The following is a 20162-nucleotide window of genomic DNA, read 5'->3' as shown; positions in this document are numbered from 1 at the left end:
CCACATTAAAGAACATAGGATTTGACCTCTCTAATGTATGCTTTAAAATGTTCGAATAACTGAATTGGAAAATACTATACACATGTACATTTGTACATCTGAGGTAGACTAAAGAAATTTGGAGAAAAATATGTTCTTTCCAAACATCTAAACTTAAACATAGTTTTACTAACCAATTTAGGATTTATTAGCCATAAATCACTTTAAAGTTTTCCCTCCTTAATGACCTATCCAAGAACAAAAAATAGGGCCTATACTTATGAAATCCATAATCCTCTTCTCTGCTCTCTAAAGTCACATTTAAATCTGGCTTTCATCTTATGTTGTTGGGTTTTTCACCAGTTACAAGATGGAAAGTTAGTAGAGACTTGTGCTTTTTCAAAAGCAAAACAACTTGGTTGCCACTCAGTAATTCCTGGTGAAATGCCGCAAGTTTGTAAAAAATTTTTAAATTTTCCTAACTTGGAACTTACAAAAGTAAGTGTGAGATGTTCATTGCCCATCAGACATTGCATCTTTTTATTTTTAATATTCATAAACAAGAAAAAAACATACACTTTGATTTATTAAAGTTTATCTGAATCAATATGCAGATCTGCCTTGCGTACCGTTAGGAAAATGGAGGTAACTCAGACTGCTGTTCTCAGTTCATCAGAAGTCCTTCATGATTCTCACACTAGAGTGTGCTATTAGAATTTTTTCCAAAGTTTGACAAAAACATGCAATTCACATGCTCTTTACTGCAGCAGTCCCGCAAAAAGTTGTTTCTCCTTTAAACTTTCACACATATTCACTTCCCTCCTAGAACCAAGGATGTAAGTGAATATGGCTCAGTCTCATAGCCTCTTTGCTCTTAAAAAGAAAATCAAATTCCCTAGATAGTTTCAAACTCTTCCCAAAATAGAACATTCTCAGCTCTGCCTGTGGATCATTATCTCTTTTACACTTCATCTTTATATTCACTGGGTTCACAGAAAGGGCATACACAGAAAGAGGAAAATAGCTGCTTCTTAGACACCAAATTTAGTAATTCTCTCAAATCTATTGGCACACATCTAAAAAGTCATATTTTTACAAGGCTTCATTAGGTTTCCATTGGTCCTTCTTTTGAGAACACACATGCCAAACCACCCATAACCTCAAGTCAAAATACATCTGCAAAATATAATAAATATTTTATATGAATACTCATCATGATTTTAAAAAGGATATGTGGAAAGAGACAGACACATCATCTGAATCCCACTTTTGTGCCTCCCAAGCAACAAGCTGCTAACCAATGGAGACCATCAATCTACAGTGCCCTAAGATTCCAGCCGACCCCAATACCCTTACCTGTTAATATAAGATTACTGTAAGTATTAGAGAATTGCTCCTTTAGAAGAACCAGATGCATCTGAGCTGCCTTCTCCCGTTGGAGCTCCAGCATAACATCAGGGTGCTGGGCAATCTTGCAGCCTTTCTGTTTATCCAAGGCAACATCACTTCGAACAATGTCTAAAAAAAAAAAAAAGAAGAAGGAAGGCAGGCAGCAAAAACAAACAAACAAAAAAAACAGAAACTATATACACAAAGTCCTATTTCACCCAATATGACAGAATTTGTAAACTACTACATTTTCATCAAAATGAAAAGATACAGAAATAATAAACCTGAAGCGTCTCCCACTTCACAATGCATCCTAAAAATTTCTCTGGTCATCTCCAAAATCTTTGGAGATTTCTGTTTCTTAGTTTTCTCTGAGCTTATTTAAGATTCTCACTCCTTGGTTCCCCTTCTCAGCTCACCTCCAGGAATTATTTACCCCCTGGGGCAATTTTTTTTTTTTTTTAATGAAGAATGACTTCATTATTTGAAACTAGGGCCTTTTTCTTTACATCTTTTACCATGGGGAAAAATAATAAAATCTTGCCTGAATACCAGTGACTATGAAGGTTATTGTCATGCAGCAATCTGAAAGGCAACTCTAGAAACCTTCAAGTTTTACATAACAAACAAACTGAAGGATTTTAGGGAGAAAATGTTAAAAATTAAAAAAAACAAACAAAACACTGTTGACACCTATGGCTTTGGAAAAGAAAAACTAATGTTCACGTCAATAGTACCAATAGGAAAGATTTGGCTCTTTAAGCGATATCATTGACACCTAAGAGAAAACAAGGCAGGAGACATGAATGGTGGGCCATCATTCTGTGCAAAAGATTTTCAAACATATCAAAAGAGCCCTAGAAGAGAAGCTCAGATATAAAAACAAACCAACGACAATTGAGCATTAGGATGTATGGTTCACAAAGATTACCCAAATGTGAGAATAGCACTCACTCACTTTAGATAAAAACACAGAAGCTGGTTGGAAATAATGCAATATTTATACATAAACATATTTATATTAATTTCTACGATGTAGGCAATAAGATGAACTCATTTAACAATCAAGTAAGTAACTAATCTCGAAGGTATTCTGAGCCTTGAATACAAAATTAAAATAAAATCAAGAATACACTCTAGTTTACAAGATCATTAAACGAAGGTAAGAGGAATAATAAATACCATTTATTTAAATTACACTATAAAATTTTTAAAATACAGTGCATTATTAAATCCTTTGAACCACTGATGAAAGCAAACATTGTTGACTAGCCGACCTATATTGTAAACACAGTACATTCACCTTTGCCTTCCTCTACCATAGAGACTGAAGAGCCAAAATATACAATTCCCCAGCTTTCCTTGAAAGTCATGAGTAGCCATGTAACATACATAGCCATGCCAATGCACTGCAGGCATATATCCCTAGGGGGTTCCCTGGCCAAATTAAAAGAGAGAACCTCACTAAGAAAAAACAGTTTTTTCCTTGAGCGTTTTAGTCCTTTCTATTCTTTATGCCTGAAATATAACAAAAGGCCCAAAGTTATAGCAGCCGTTTTGTGGCAATGACTCAAAAAGCACAAGGGCACAACTCTTACACGCTAAAGATGGTGAACAGGACGATGAGATGAGCTTATGCCCCTAAGATCATTACTGAGCTGTCATATTTGTGCTCAAGAGCCTATATTTTCTTTCTTGTCGTGTAACATAAAGGCACTATTTGTATAAACCATTAATGTGTGCTCAGTCGCTCAGTTGTGTCTGACCCTTTGTGACCCCATGGAATGTAGCCCTCTGGCTCCTTTGTCCATGGGGACTCTCCAGGCAAGAATACTGGAGTGGGTTGTCATGCCCTTCTCCAGGGGATCTTCCCAACCCAGGTTCCCTGCACTGCATGCAGATTCTTTACCATCTGAGCCACCAGGGAAGCCCAAACCATTAACAGTAAGCTATTTTTTAAATCCTAATCTATTTTGTTGTGGTGCACAGGCTTCTCATTGCTTTTCATGCAGTGACTTCTCTTGTTGTGACCACCTTACTTGCCTCCTGAGAAACCTATATACAGGTCAAGAAACAACAGTTGAAACCAGACATGGAACAATGGAATGATTCAAAACTGGCAAAAGTATGTCAAGGCTGTATATTGTCACCCTGCTTATTTAACTTATATGCAGAGTATATCATGCAAAATGCCAGGCTGGATGAAGCACAAGCTGGAATCAAGATTGCTGGGGAAAATATCAATAACCTCAGATGTGTATATGACACCACCCTTATGGCAGAAAGTGAAGAAGAACTAAAGAGCCTCTTGATGAAGGTGAAAGAGGAGAGTGAAAAAGCTGGCTTAAAACTCAACATTCAAAAAACTAAGATTACAGCATCCAGTCCCATCACTTCATCGCAAATAGATGGAGAAAAAATGGAAATAGTGGCAGATTTTATTTCTTGGGCTCTAAAATCACTGCAGATGGTACCTGCAGCCATAAAGTTAAAAGATGTTTTCTCCTTTGAAGAAAAGATATGACAAACTTAGATAGAATATTAAAAAGCAGAGACATCACTTTGCTGACCAAGATCTGTATAGTCAAGCTATGGTTTTTCCAGTAGTCATGTAATGGATGTGAGGATTCAATGTTGTACTGTAAGGAAAGCTGAGCACCGAAGAACTGGTATTTTGAACTGTGGTGCTGAAAAAGACTCTTGAGCGTCCCTTGGACAACAAGGAGATCATACCAGTCAATCCTAAAGGAAATCAGTCATGAATATTCATTAGAATAATCATTCACTGATGCTGAAGCTGACGTTCCAATATTGTGGCCACTTGATGCGAAGAACTGACTCACTCGAAAAGACTCAATGCTGGGAAAGATTGAAGATAAAAGGAGAAGCGGGCAGCAGGGGATGAGATGGTTGGATGGCATCACCGACTCAATGGACATAAGTTTGAGCAAACTCTGGGAGGTAGTGAAGGACAGGGAGGCCTGGCATGCTGCAGTCCATGGGGTCACAAACAGTCTGAGACAGCTTAGCAACTGAACAACAATAATCTGTTCTGTAATCCTAAATGATAATGAGTAACATTATTATCCCTAATTTATGTATGGAAAAACCGAGGTCCACAAAGCTTAAGTGACTTACTCAAGTTCACAAACCATGGTGAGTCCCAAATCCCAAAATTTTCAAAGCCAAATTCACTGATTGTTCCAGAAGTTACTCCTATATAGAAACTAATGAACTTAATAGTACCTTCTTATACTATGCAGTAGCATACTACAGCTGATCTATCCAGAAAAGAAACATGGATGATACTTTCCCAAAAAACATTACAAAACTTGTACCAAAATACACTATAATGAAGAAAGAGGGGTTTCAATTATCCTGACATCTTCTGATAGAAATCTGATTCAAAGAACAGAATATCTACTAAACTATTTCCTATCTAACAAATGTTTTGTTCAGAAGGCAGAAGAAGCAATAACTGATATCAACGTCATTTAATCCAGAAACTTGAAATAAAATGAACAAATTACCTTAACATTAAGAATAGTAAGAAAAAAAAAAAAAGAGAGAAAAAAAAAAAGAATAGTAAGAAAACAATGGGCACAGCCTAACATACATCCTAAACTTTTTTTTTTTCTACATCCTAAACTTTTAAAAAGTACATTTCAACAATGTTTGTGGAAAACATAGATTTGCAATATAGACTTTTTTTTTGAGATACAGTTGATTCATAATATTATATTAATCTCAGGTATACAAGTTCATGATTCAGTATTTTTATATTAATAGTTATTTAAAGTTATTATAAAATATTGGCTATATTCCCTGTGGTGTGCAATATATCCTTGCGGGGTATTTATTTTATACATGGTAGTTTGTACTTCTTAATCTCTTGCCCCTATTTTGCCCCTCCTTCCTTCCCTCTACCTGCTGGTAACCACTAATTTGTTCTCTATATCTGTCTTTTCTGTTTTGCCATATTCATTCTTTTGTTTCATTTTTTAGATTATCCCATATGTAAGTGATAACATACAGTATTTGTCTTTCTCAGATTTATTTCACCAAGCATAATACCCTCCAGGTCCATCCACATTATTGCAAATGGCAAGATTTCATCTTCTTATGGCTGAATAATATTCCACTGACCCATCAACAGATGAAAGGATAAAGATAAGATAGATAGATAGATCACAACAGTGACCAACTCCCAATCAGTCATATGATTTACAAATATTCTTCCCCATTCAGTAGACTGTCTTCATTTTGGCAATGGTTTCCTTGGCCGTGCAAAAGCTTTGAAGTCCATTTGTTTATTTTTGCTTTCATTTGTCTTTATCTTAAGAGACAGATCCAAAAAAAATTTCCATCATTTATGTCATATAGTGTTATGCCTAGGTTTTCTTATATGAGCTTTATGGTTTCTGTTCTTACATTTAGGTCTTTAAATCACTTTGAACTTACTTTTCTGTGAGAAAGTAGTCCAGTTCAATTTATTTACATGCAGCTATCCAATTTTCCCAGCACCACTTACTGAAGAGATTGTTTTTCCCCATTGCACATTCTTATTTCTTCTGTCATAGATTAATTGACCATAAACATGTGGGTTTATTTCTGGACTCTCCCTTCTGTTTCATTGATCTATGTCTGTTTTTGTGCCAGTACCATTCGGTTTTGATCACTGTAGCTTTGTAGTACAATCTGAAGTCAGGGAGCATAACACCTCAGGATCTGTTCCTCTTTCTCAAGATTGTTTTGGCTATTCAAGGTCCTTTGTGCTTGCATACAAATTTTAAAATTAAATGTTCTAGTTCTGAGGGAAAAAATGCCATCGGTATTTTGATAGGGATTGTATTGAATCTACAGACTGCCTGGGGTAGTATGACCATTTTAACAATATTGATTCTTCCAATCCATGAACAAGGAGTATCTTTTCATCTGTTTGTGTTATATTCAATTTTTTACACCAGTATCTTAAAAGTTTTCTTAGTACAAGTCTTAGGTAGGTTTCTTCCTAGATATTTTATTCTCTTTGATGTGAGTGTAAATGGGATTCTTTAGTTTCTCTTTCAGATAGTTTGTTGCTGTATAGAGATGCAACAAATAGATGTATACTAATTTTGTATCCTGCAGCATTACCAAATTCATTGATGAGCTATATTAGTCTTCTGGTGGCATTTTTAGGATTTTCTATGTACAGCATCATGTCATCTGCAAACAGTGACAGTTTTACTTCTTCCTTTCCAATTTGGATTCCCTTTATTTCTTTTCCTTCTCTGATTTCTGTGGCCAGGACTTTCAAAACTATGTTGAATAGAAGTGATGAGAGTAAACAAACATCCTTGTCTTGTTCCTCATCTTAGAGGAAATGCACTCAGCTTTGAACATGATGTTATTAATAGCTGTACATTTATCATAAATGGCCTTTACTATATTGAGGTACGTTTCCTCTATGCCCACTTTCCTGAGATTGTTTTATCATAATTGGATGTTGAACTTTATCAAAAGCATTTTCAACATCTACTGAGATGACCACGTGGCTTTATTCTTCAATCTGTTAATGTGATATATCACACTGATTGATTTGCGAGCACTGAAAAATCTTTGCATTACTAGGATAAATTCCACTTGATCGTTGTGTATGATCCTTTAATGCATTGTTGAATTCAGTTAGCTTATATTTTGTTGAGAATTTTTACATCTCTGTTCATACAGGTAACATGCAATTTTCTTTTTTTGTGATTTTTTCTGTCTGGTTTTGGTATCAGGGTGATGCTGACCTCACAGAATAAGTTCAGAAGTGTTCCTTTTTCTGAAATTTTTTTGAGTAGTTTCAGAAGGATAGGTATTAATGTTTGGTAGAATTCAACTATGAAGCCAGCTGGTCTTGAATTTTTACTACTGATTCAATTTCGTTACTGTTAATTAGTCTATTTGTACTTTCTTCCTGATTTGGTTGGGAGGTTATATATTTCCAAAAATTTGTCCATTTTTTTCTAGGGTGCACATTTTATTGGTGTATAGCAATCTCTTATGACCCTCTGTATTTCTGTGCTGTCAGCTGTAAATTCTTTTTTATTTCTGGTTTTACTGACTGTGGCCTTCTCTCTCGCTCTTTTTTTTTTTTTTTTTTGATGAGTCTATTTAAAAGTTTATCAATTTTGTTTATCTTTTCCAAGAACCAGCTCTTAGTTCCACTGATTTCCCTATTTTCTGTTAGTCTCTATTTCATTTATTTCAGCTCTGATCATTATGACTGCTTTCCTTCTGCCAAATTTGGGTTTTGTTTGTTCTTTTTCTAGTTCCTTTAGGTGTAAGGTTAGTTTGTTTCTTTGATATTTTTCTTCTTTCCTGAGGTGAAGCATAAGTCACTATAAACTTCCTTCTTAGAACTACTTTTGCTATATCCCATTAATTTTGGATCATTGTGTTTTCATTTTCACTTGTCTACAGATATTTTTTATTTCTTCTTTGATTTCTTCACTGATACATTAGTTGTCCAGTAGCATGTCTTTCCACATGTTTGTGTTTTTCCCTTAACTACTGAAAGTGGATATGGATGATTTTGTACTACTTTTGTGCTTTAACATTCCCACTTGCTTTGTATGTCATTGACTTACTACCCTTACTGTGTATTTGCGTTTCCAGAGAGCTTTTTCTTTTCATAGTTTTCACATTTCTAGTTATGACCATTTCTTTTCCATTTAGAAAAGGCTTTTTAACATTTTTGTAAAGATGATTTTGTGGTGCTGAACTCTCTTAGGTTCTCCTTGACTGCAAAATTTTTTATCTCTCCAAATATGAATGAAACCCTTGCCAGGTAGAATACTCTTAGTTGTAGGTTTTCCTCTCTCATAGTTTTAAATATCATGCCACTCCCTTCTGACCTACAGAGTTTCTACTGAAAAGTCAGCTGACAGGCTTATGGGAGTTCTTTTATAGGTAACTCGTTCCTTTTTCCCTTCTTGCTTTTAATATTCTTTATTTATCTTTAATTTTTGCCACTTTGGTTACAATGTAACTTGGTGTGGGCCTTTTGGATTGATCCTGTTTGGAATTTTCTGTGGTTCCCGGACCTGGATGTGTTTCTATTCCCAGTTTAGGGAAGTTTTCCATTCTTATGTCTTCAAATATGCTCTCTGCCATTTTCTCTCTCTCTTCTCCTTCTGGGACCCCTACAATGCGAATGTTAATATACCTGCTACTAAGTCGCTTCAGTTGTGTCCAACTCTGTGTGACCCCATAGATGGCAGCCCATCAGGCTCCCCCATCCCTGGGATTCTCCGGGCAAGAACACTGGAGTGGGTTGCCATTTCCTTCTCCAATGCATGAAAGTGAAAAGTGAAAGTGAAGTCGCTCAGTCGTGTCTGACTCTTAGTCACCCCATGGACTGCAGCCTACGAGGCTCCTCTGTCCATGGGATTCTCCAGGCAAGAGTACTGGAGTGGGGTGCCATTGCCTTCTCCTTAATATACCTGATGTTGTCTCAAAGGTCTCTTACAGAGTCCTCATTTTTTCTTTTCTATTCAGCTTCAATGATTTCCACTATTCTGTCTTCCAGCTCACTAATCTGTTCCTCTGTATCATTTAAATTACAGTTTATTTTTTCTAGTATATTTTTTAGTGTATTTTTGGCTGCTGGGTCTTTGTTGTGGTGCACAGGCTTTCTCTAGTTGCAGTGAATGGGGGCTACTCTCTAGTTAGGGTGTGTGGGCTTCTCATTGTGATGGTTTCTCTTGTTGCCGAGCATGTCCTCCAGAGCAGGAGGGCTTCAGTAGCTGCAGCATGCACCCAGAAGTTGCAGAATGCAGACTCTGGAATGCATGGGCTTCAGCAATCATGGCACAAGGGCATAGTTGCCCCTGGCATGTGGGATTTTAGTTCTCAGACCAGGTATTAGACCTGTGCCCCCTGCATTGGCAGGTGGATTCTTAACCACTGGGCCACCAGGGAAGTCTCCTTTTTAGTGTATTTTTTATCTCTGTTATTATAATCTTCATCTCTGCTTGGTCTTCATCTTTATATTTTCTCTTTGTTTAAAATTTCTAACTTCTCATACTGTTGATCTATTCTTCTCCCAAATTCTTTGATCATCTTTATAATCAACACCTTGAACTCTTTATTGGGTAGATTGCCTATCTACACTTAATTCTTCTGGGGTTTTATTTGTTCTTGCATTTGAAACTTGTTCCTGTTGCTGCATTTTGCCTTATTTGCTGTTTTTGTTTCTATACATCTGGTAGGTTGGTTACATTTCCAGACCTTGGAGAAGGCACCTTTTGTAGGAGACATACTATGCATCCAAGCAGCATACTCTCCTCTCCATATGGTCACCAAACAATATGCTCTAGGCAGGCCCCCAATGTGGGTTGCATGGGTCCTCCTGTTTTGGAGGACTACTATTGTGGGTGGTCTCATAGGCATGGCTGGCCTTGGTTCAGTTGATTACCAGGCCCTGCCTTGTGTGGAGGTTGCTGGCTGATGGTTGAGGAGCTGGGTCACAAGGTGGCTGTCTGTGGAGTCATGACGGGTCCTGGGGCTAGTGCTGGCTCACTAGTGGGCAGAGTCAGGTTCTGGAGTTGGTGGGACCTGGGTTCCTGGATCTAGTGTCAGCCTATCAGTAGGTGGGGCTGGTTCCTGATACAACTGGCTGCACATTTGAGACACAACTGGTGTCTCAAAGCGCATGTTGGCCTGCTAAGTGAGGCTGGATCATGAAGTGGCTGACTGAGGAGTCCAATGTATCTCACAGGTGGTGTTAGCCTGCTGTGGGGGTGGAGGTAGGAGAGTGAGGCAGGAGGCCCAGAGGATCCCCATGCTGGTGTCAGCCTGCTGGTTGATGGAGTCAGAGCACAGGGGATCAAGGAGTTAGTGGTGGCTTACTGGTGGGCAGAGCTGAGTCCCAGGATCTCTGCCTGCAGTGTATTGGTGTTGGCCCACTGGTGAGCAGCCAGCTCCTAGTGCAGCTGGCTGAGGGATCCAGGGCGTCCCAAAACTTGTATCAGCCTGCTGGTGAGTGGGACCAGATCCAAGGACAGCTGGCAGAGGGGCCTCAGGTGTCTTGGAGCTGGAGGTGACCAGCTGATGGACATGCTGGGTCCTATACAGCTGGCTGCAAGGTTACAGTGGTCCTAGGACTGGTGGCCACACACTGGTGAGTGGAGTTTGGGCCAGGGGAATCCTGGATCTGATGCTCATGCATTGGTGGCTAAAGCTGGGTCCTGGATCTAAAGTCAGTCTACTGGCAGGCAGAGCTGGGTTCTGAGGTCTCTGGCTACTGGGCCCAGGGGTCCCAGAGCTGGTGTTGGCCCACTGATGGGCAGGAATGAGGATGTTGGAGTTATGTGGCTAATGTTGTCTCACTGGTAGATGGAGCCATGTCCAAGATACCCGTAGCATGGCCCTGGAGGTCATGGAGTTGATGTTGGCCCATTGGTAGGTGGGGCTGGTTGCAGGGCCAAGGTATCCCAAAGCTTATGCCAGCCTGCTGGCGGGTTGTCTGGGTCATGCCATGCAGGCTGAAGGCCTGCAATTGTCCTGGGGCTGATGTTGGCCCACTGATGGGCCAGGGTCTCTGGCTACAGGGCACTGGGTGTCCCATGATTAGTGCCTGCAATGAGGTGTGTGCGGCCCAGTACTCAACCCTCTGGAGGACATGGCCTTCTCCCAGGGTGGCTGTGGGCTTCAGGGATCTTAAGGCAGCCTGTCTGCTGGTGTCCTTGCCCAGCTAGTTGTTTGGCCTGAGGCATTTCAGTACTGGCACCAATAGGCTGCAAGTGAGACCAGGTCCGGGTGCTAATAAGCTAGAGGAAGAATTCCAAATAGGTGCTTGCCAGGATCAGTGTCCACATGGTATAATGAGCTCCCCAAATGGCTTCTGCCAGTGTTATGGTCTCAGGTTGAGCTCCAGTTGCCTCCTGCCTCTACAGGAGGTTCTCCAAGATGAGGAAGTAGTTCTGACCCAGGCTCCTTTCAAACTACTATTTCATGCCTAGTTCCCAGAGGGTGTGGGATATTTTGTATGCCCTTTAAGAGGGGAGTTTCTACCTCCCACAGCCTTCTTGGTCTCCTGAAAGTAAGCCCTGCTGGCCTTCAAAGTCAATCATTCTGAGGGGTTCATCTTTCCAGTACAGGACCCTCAGTGGGGGAGCCTGCTGTAGGACTTAGACCCATGAGTCCCTGGGAAGAAACTCTGCAATTTTATTTATCTTCCCCTTTTTGGGTCACCCACCCAAGGGTATGAGTCTCTGCTATAGCACAGCTCCACCCTTCCTACCCATCTTATTGTGGTTCCTTCTTTATATCTTTAGTTGTAGAAGGTCTTTTCTGTTAGATTCTTGTCTTTCTCATCAGTAGGCTCTCTGTAAATAGCTGTAATGTTGGCAGGCCCATGAGGGGAGGTGAACTTAAGGTCTTCCTTAAATTCACCATCTTGATTAAAATTTCTTGATTAAAATTTCTGTAGACTCTTTATTCAACCCTAATCTGTTTAAAATTGTATAAAAGACTAGATAAACACAAAGCAAGGATACTTATCAAGGATGTACAAGGTCATAGGCGTAGGAAAGAATTAATATTATAGATATGTACATGTTCTGTTGCTCAGTTGTGTCTAACCCTTTGTGGCCCTATGGATTATAGTCTGCCAGGTTCCTCTGCCCCTGGAATTTTCCAGGCAAGAATACTGGAGTGGGATGCCATTTCCTACTCCTTTACCACTGAGTCCCCTGGGAAGCCCCCCTAATACCATACACAAAAATAAACTCAAAATGGATTGAGAGCTAAATTTAAGGCCAAACACTACAAAACTCTTAGAGAAAAACATAGGCAGAATATTCTTAGCATAAGTCACAGCAAGATCTTTTTGATACACTCTGTAAAGAAAATAAAAACAAAAATAAACAAATGGGACCTAACTAAACTTAAAAGCTTTTTGCAGAGCAAAGGAAACCATAAACAAAATGAAAAGACGACCTATGGGCTGGGAAAAAATAATTGCAAACAAAGAAACTGACAAAGGATTAATCTCCAAAACATACAAACAGCTCAATATTTTTAAAAAAAAAATCAATCAAAAAATGGGCATAAGATTAAATAAACATTTCTCCAAAGAAGATACACACTTGGCCAACAAACACATAAAAAGAAGCTCCACATCAGTAATTATTAGAGAAATGCATATCAAAACTACAATGAGGTATCACCTCACACTTGGTACAATGTCCATCATCAAAAATCCATAAACTACAAATGCTGGTGAGGGTCTGGCAAAAAAGTGAACCCTCTGACACTGTTGGTGGGAATGTAAATTGAAACAACCACCATGGAGAACAGTATGGAAACTCCTTAGAAAACTAAAAGTAGAACTACCATTTGACCCAGCCATCCCAGATATATGCCTTTGACTGGGCATATAACCAGTGAAGAGACAAATGTACCTCAATGTTCATTAAAGCACTATTTACAAGAGCCAGGAAATGAAAGCAAACTAAATGTGCATTCACAGATGAATGGATAAAGATGTGGTACATACATATAATGGAATATTACTCAGTCATAAAAAGGAATGAAACTGGGTAATTTGCAGAGACACGGATGGACCTAGAAACTCATACAGACTGAAGTAAGTCAGAAAGGAAAAAATAAATATATTAATACATATATATGGAATCTAGAAAAAATGGCATAGATGATCTTATTTCAAAGCAGAAACAGAGACACAGACATAGAGAACAAATGTATAGATACCAAGGGGTTTCCCTCTCCACTTGGGAAGGACTACAAGAATGGGATTGACACATATACACTATTGATACTATGTATAAAATAGATAACTAATGAGAAACTATTGTACAGCACAGAGAACTCTACTCTGTGTTGACACAAATGGGAAGAAAATCCAAAACAGAAGGAATATATGTATGTGTGTGTGTGTATATATATATATATATATATATATATATATGTATGCTGCTGCTGCTGCTGCTGCTGCTGCTAAGTCGCTTCAGTCATGTCCGACTCTGTGTGACCCCACAGACGGCAGCCCATCAGGCTCTGCTGTCCCTGGGATTCTCCAGGCAAGAACACTGGAGTGGGTTGCCATTTCCTTCTCCAATGCATGAAAGTGAAAAGTGAAAGTGAAGTCGCTCAGTCGTGTCCGACTCTTCGCGACCCCATGGACTGCGGCCTACCAGGCTCCTCCGTCCATGGGATGTTTCATGCAAGAGTACTGGAGTGGGGTGCCATGGCCTTCTCTGATACATACATATAAATATATAGCTGATTCACTTTGCTGTACGGCAACTAACACAACATTGGAAAGCAACTATACTCCAACAAAAATTAATTTTAAAAAACTTTAAAAATTAGCAGAAGTTTATCTTAACTGAAATAGAACTAATTAGTTATTACTTAATCTGATGAATGACATCTCTATCCTGAATATCCCACATTAAGAAAAACACTTCTGATGGCAAGATGCTTAGTTTCCTTTATAGAGGTTTATAAATTATTGATATTTCTATGGTGGACTAACTACTATGTTTATATTTATATATAATTTCTACATTATCAGAGAGATTGATTCAGTGAGATGGTAGAAGGGGTGCAATTACAATTAAATCAAATCTCATACTTGTTGGATAAACAACAAATTGGAGAACAATTCCAAAGAAGTTCTCCCAGTGTTGTAAAGGTTCTGAATCCCACGTTAGGCTTCCCAGCATGAGGATTCAGCAAAGGGATGAGGAATTCCCACGGAATCTGACTTTGAAGGCCAGCAGGACTTCCATGGGACTGACAGAAACAAAGACTCCACCCTTGGAGGGCACACACAAAATCTTGTGCACATTAGAGTTCTACATTATCAAATAGTTTTTGTTTCTTTAAGCTTTAACTGATATGTTTATAAAAGTTACAAAACACAAAATAATAATTCATGTAGTTTTAAAGATTACAGTAATTAATTTTGCAAGCTCAACCTCTCAGCATAAATATTATTTTGCAAATGACATCTATCTAATCCTTAGATTATGGAAGTCTGTGGAGGAAAATTTTGCACTTTTATAAAAATAAATTATTTATTGAGAAGAAAGATATCAGTCCTACTCTGCAATCTTACTAAAAATCAGTAAAATCAGTAACACATACTTATTGTTCCTATGTCCTGTTTTGTAAAATATTGAGCAAATAACACTAAATTGTAAGAAAAAGATACAGATATAACAAAACATTTTTGGTGTGCATATTGTCCCGGCCTTGCAGTCTGGTGAGAAGGGCGACTGGAATATTTGCATATTGTATTGCATAATGAGACCAATGCAAAATGTTTGCAGGTCGTGTAAAAGACAAGGTGGCATATTTTCAGCTTTAATGGGGACACTCAGAAAAGTTCCAATTCTTCCTGACATTTCTTATAGTTAAATAAATGTGGTCTACGTAGGAGTGTCTATTATGAAAGTAAGAGAAGAGCTAGTCAATTATATTTCAATGACTGAATTGAAATATAACTGACTTGCTCAAAGATAATTGAGCCAGGGGTCCTCATTAAAATAATCAGAAAAATTGCAGTGTTGCTTTTCTCTATGTAGCCGATGATTAAGTTGTATAAGAATGACATGGCTTTTGGGGTGCAAGCCAAAATGTGCCTTAGTATTTGGAGCCAGAAATTGCTGACTCCTCCCAGAGTGAAATGTGTACTACATTGAGAAAGAAAATTCTTTTCTCTTATTGGATGATGGACTTCGGAATGATATTCATGAAATTTGTTAAGATTATTGTATAAAAACTTTCATTTGTGCTTTGCAGTGAGGAAAATACCCTTTAATACAACAATGATAAGGATACTTAAATTTTCTCCAGCCAATCAGATCTAGTTTATTGAAACAATGTTTATAAGGCAAATAAATGAATGTGTTCAACGAATATTTAGTTTACGCTATTCTTTTCTTTTTATTTATCTGTTTACTTATTTTGGCCACAAAGCTTGCAGGGTCTTGGTTCCCCAACCAGAGATGAAACCTGGGCCTATGAAGTGAAAACACTGAGTCCTAACCACTGTAGTTGCTCAGCTGGTAAAGAATCTGCCTGTAATGCAGGAGACCTGGGTTCAATCTCTGGGTCGAGAAGATCCCCCGGGAGAAGGAAATGGCAACCCACTCCAGTATTCTTGCCTGGAGAATTCCATGAACAGAGGAGCCTGGCAGGCTACAGTCCATGGGATCGCAAAGAGTCAGACATGACTGTGCGACTAACTTCACCTTTCACTTTCAACCACTGGATTCAGGGAATTCCTATTCTCCCTTTAAATTGTTACAAGTTTTTTTGAGGGGGGAGATACTAAACACTCCAAGGAAAACTGCTATCTCGGTTTCTCTTTCCCACTTATGCAGAGACAATATATGTATCTTAATACGGCAACATAAGATGAACAAAGTCACTGCTTAAGAGAACAGATTCTTGCTTGGTTTTTATATATTTTTTAACATTTGAATTTAGCAGCTTCAGATTCTAAGTCAGGTCTCAAAAATCAAGATACCAACATAAACAAACTCAAGTAGGTATTGCATACACATTAAGATACAAAAGCCCCCCAAACCTTCATTTAGTTCAGTTTTTAATATTGTGCATTTTGTTTTTTAAAAAAAATGAGAGATGATCTACAAACTCTGCAGCAAGACTCAAGCTTATGGAATAAAGTAACTGAGTTTTTAATTCCTCAATAGCAAAAGAAAAAAAAGACTGCATTTTCTAATATTATCGCTTTTCTCACTCAATGAATTGTATTTTAATTGATTACCTATGGTTTACATAGGGCTTCTCGGGTGGTGTTTAGGGGTAAAGAATCCGCCTGCCAATGCAGGAGACACAAGAGACGCGAGTTCAATCCCTGAGTCAAAAAGATTCCCTGGAGTAGGAAATGGCAACTCGTTCCAGTATTCTTGCGTGGAAAATTCCATGGACAGAGGAACCTGGCAGGCTACAGTCTATGGGGCCGCAAAGAGGTGGACTCAGTGACTCAACAACAGCATATTCCTATTGGCCATTTTCTTAACTGTCTTGGGTTTGTTTTTGTAGGTCTTTTTTCTTCCCTTCCTCTTTCGTTCTCTTGCGGTTTGATGACCATCTTAAGTGCTGTACTGGGGATGTTTTTGCTTTTTAGTTAGTGTAGCTATTGTAGTTTTGGGGTTTGCTATTCCTAGGAGGTTTTGATACAGCAGTCTATATACGTACAAGGTTGTTTTAAGTTGCTGGTCTCTTTCTTTTCTGGAGAAGTCCCTTTAAAATATGTTATACACAGAAGTGCAGAACAGACTTTTGAACTCTGTGGGAGAAGGTGAGGGTGGGATGTTTCGAAAGAACAGCATGTATATTATCTATGGTGAAACAGATCACCAGCCCAGGTGGGATGCATGAGACAAGTGCTCGGGCCTGGTGCACTGGGAAGACCCAGAGGAATCGGGTGGAGAGGGAGGTGGGAAGGGGGATCGGGATGGGGAATACATGTAAATCTATGGCTGATTCATATCAATGTATGACAAAACCCACTGAAAAAATAAATAAATAAATAAAGGGGGAAAAAAATATGTTATAAAGCTGGTTTGGTGGTGCTGAATTCTCTTAACTTTGCTTGTCCATAGCTTTCGATTTCTCCATTGAAACTGAATGAGATGTTTGCTGGGTAGAGTATTCTTGATTGCAGATTTTCCCTTTCATCACTTGAAATAGATCATGCCACTCTCTTCCGGCTTGCAGAATTTCTGCTGAAAAATCAGCTGATAACCTTATAGAGATTCTTTTGTGTGTTATTTGCTGCTTTTAGTATTTTTCTTTGTCTTTCATTTCTGTCAGTTTGATTAATATGTGTCTCAGCATGTTCCTCCTCGGGTTCATCCTGTATGGGACTCTCTGTGCTTCCTAGACTTGAGTGTTTCCTTTATCATGTTAGGGATGTTTTCAGCTACAATGTCTTCAAATATCTTCTCAGCCCTTTCTCTCTCTTTTCTACTTCTGAAAATGAAAGTGAAAGCCGCTCAGTCATGTCCAACTCTTTGCCACCCCATGGACTATACATTCCATGGAATTCTCCAGGCCAGAATACTGGAGTGTTTCCCTTCGCCAGGGGAATCTTCCCAACCCAGCGATTGAACCCAGGTCTCCCACATTGCAGGCGGATTCTTTACCAACTGAGCTATCAGGGAAGCCCTATAATACCCAGAAGCCCTATAATACGCAGCAGGTCTCCTTCTGGAACCCCTATAAATGTTGGTCCATTCAATACTGTCACAGAGGTCTCTGAGATTGTCTTCGATTCTTTTCATTCTTTACTCTGTTCTGTGGCAGGGATTTCCACCACTCTGTCTTCTAGTTCACTTATTCATTCTTTTGCCTCAGTTATTCTGCTATTGATTCCTTCTAGTATATTTTTTCATTTCAGTTACTATATTGTTCACCTCTGTTCATTCTTTAAATCTTCTAATTCCTTGTTAAACTTTGTTCCTCCATCATTCCTTTTAGTCAAAGAATCCACAGCTCTAGTTAACAAAGGTCATTGATTTTGACTTTGGGTTGCCCTAGTGTGTTTTTCCCCTTCTTTCACACACACTAATACATAGGTAAGTCTTTCTAGCCAACCTTCTCTAAGGGTGGAATGAGAAAGTCAACTTATTTAAGTTTTATTTTTCTTAGGCTTTGGGTAATCAGAATTTTTATTGAGATATAACTGATATTATAAATTTGTACATATGGTAAAATGATCACCACAGTAAGTCTGGGTAGCATCTGTCACCATACACAGTTACAAATTTTTCCTATGATGAGAATTTTTTTTTCATTTATTTTTATTAGTTGGAGGCTAATTACTTTACAATATTATAGTGGTTTTTGTCATACATTGACATGAATCAGCCATGGATTTACATGTATTCCCCATTCCGATCCCCCCTCCCACCTCCCTCTCTACCCGATCCCTCTGGGTCTTCCCAGTGCACCAGGCCCGAGCACTTGTCTCATGCATCCAACCTGGGCTGGTGATCTGTTTCACCATAGAACTAAACAGACATTTCTCCAGAGAATTTTTAAGATTCGGTCTCTTAGCAACTTTCCAATATGCAATATAGTATTATCAATCATAATAACCAGGCTGTACATTACACCCTTGTGGCTTATTTTATAACTAGAAATTTGTTCCTCCTTCACTCATTTTGCCCACATCCTGCTTTGGCAACCACCAATCTGTTCTCTGCATCTAAAAGTATGGTTGTTCTTTGAAAATTTAGATTCCATATATAAGTGAGATCATACAGTATTTGTCTTTATCTGACTTAGTTCACTTAACCTAATGTCCTCAAGGTCAATCCATGTTGTCACAAATGGCAAGATTTCATTCCTTTTTATTGCTGAGTAATATTCTATTGTATATGTACACCACAATTTCTTTATCCATTCATCCATTGATGGACACTTAAGTTGTTCCCTCTCTTGACTATTGTAAATACTGTTGCAATAACATGGGGGTGCATATATCTTTCAAGTTAGGATTTTCATTTTGTTTGGAAAACTAACCAGAAGTGCAATTGCTGGATCATATGAGAGTTATAGTTTTCATTTTCTGAGGAAACTCCATACTGTTTTTCATAGTGGCTGCACCAATTTACATTCCCACTGAAGTGCAGAGGTTCCCTTTTCTTCACACCCTCATCAACAGTGTTATTCTTTTTTTATTATAACCATTCGAACAGATATGAGATGACCTTTCATTGTGGTTTCAATTTGCATTTCCCTAGTGATGTTGAGCTGGAGAAGGAAATGGCAACCCACTCCAGTGTTCTTGCCTGGAGAATCCCAGGGACAGGGGAGCCTGGTGGGCTGCCGTCTATGGGGTCGCACAGAGTCAAACACGACTGAAGTGACTTAGCAGCAGCAGCAGCAGTAGCAATGATGTTGAGCATTTTTTCATGTACCTGGTGGCCACCTGTAGGCCCTCCTTGGAAAATGTCTCCTCAAATCATCTGCCCATTTTTAATGAGAATTTTGGGGGTTTTCTGTTGTTCTAGAATTGTAAGGGTTCTTTATATATTTGGGATATTGACCCCTTATGAAATATATTTGCAAACATTTTGTCCTGTTTATTAGTAAGTTGACTTTTCATTTTGTTGATGCTTTCCTTTTCTGTGCAACACAAAATTATTTTTAAGACAAGAAATATTACTGGAGACAAACAGGGACAGATCATAATGATAAAAGAGTCAATACATCAGGAAGATATAACAACCATAAATGTATATGCACACAACAAGTGCAATGAAGCAAAAAAAGACATGAAGCAAAATCTGGCTAAATTAAAAAAGGAATTCAACAATTATAGTTGGAGATTCAGTATTCCACTCAGTATTTGACAGAACTACACAGAGAAACAGTAAGGGTATCAAATGTATGAAAAATATTATCTATCAGTTTAACCTACTGACATTTATAGAACATACCAAACAAAAGCTGACTACACATACTTTCTAAGCATATATGAAACAATTAGGATATTCTTATGCCAGGCCACAAAGGAAGTCCAAACAAACAACTTCTAATCAAGGTATAGTCAAAAACTTACAAGGAAAATTAGAAAATATTTTGAACTGAATGACAATGGAAGCAGAACATATCAAAACTTACGGAACAGAGCCTAAATGATTAAAGAGAAAACTACAGTTGTACACACCTATATTATTAGATAGGAAGAAAAATCTCAAATCAGTAATGTAAGTTCCCACTTACAAGCTAGAAGAACTAAAAATTAAACACAA

The 20162-nt window shown here is 38.4% G+C and overlaps 1 protein-coding gene across 3 annotated transcripts in view; it reads right to left on the bottom strand.

Moving 5' to 3' along the window:
- Positions 1–20162, bottom strand: part of HPSE2 (heparanase 2 (inactive)) — a 665453-nt gene that overhangs the window by 597680 nt on the left and 47611 nt on the right. For all 3 annotated transcript variants that reach the window (XM_043476432.1, XM_043476433.1, XM_043476435.1), the window contains exon 3: positions 1336–1497. In XM_043476432.1, coding sequence (XP_043332367.1) covers positions 1336–1497 — 162 coding nt within the window. The remainder of the gene's footprint in view (positions 1–1335; positions 1498–20162) is intronic.

The sequence above is a fragment of the Cervus canadensis genome, chromosome 8 (assembly GCF_019320065.1).
Source record: "Cervus canadensis isolate Bull #8, Minnesota chromosome 8, ASM1932006v1, whole genome shotgun sequence".
In the NCBI taxonomy this organism is placed as follows: Eukaryota; Metazoa; Chordata; class Mammalia; order Artiodactyla; family Cervidae; genus Cervus; species Cervus canadensis.
Note: the sequence above shows the minus strand (reverse complement) of the source record. Positions and strands in the feature narration are given on the sequence as shown.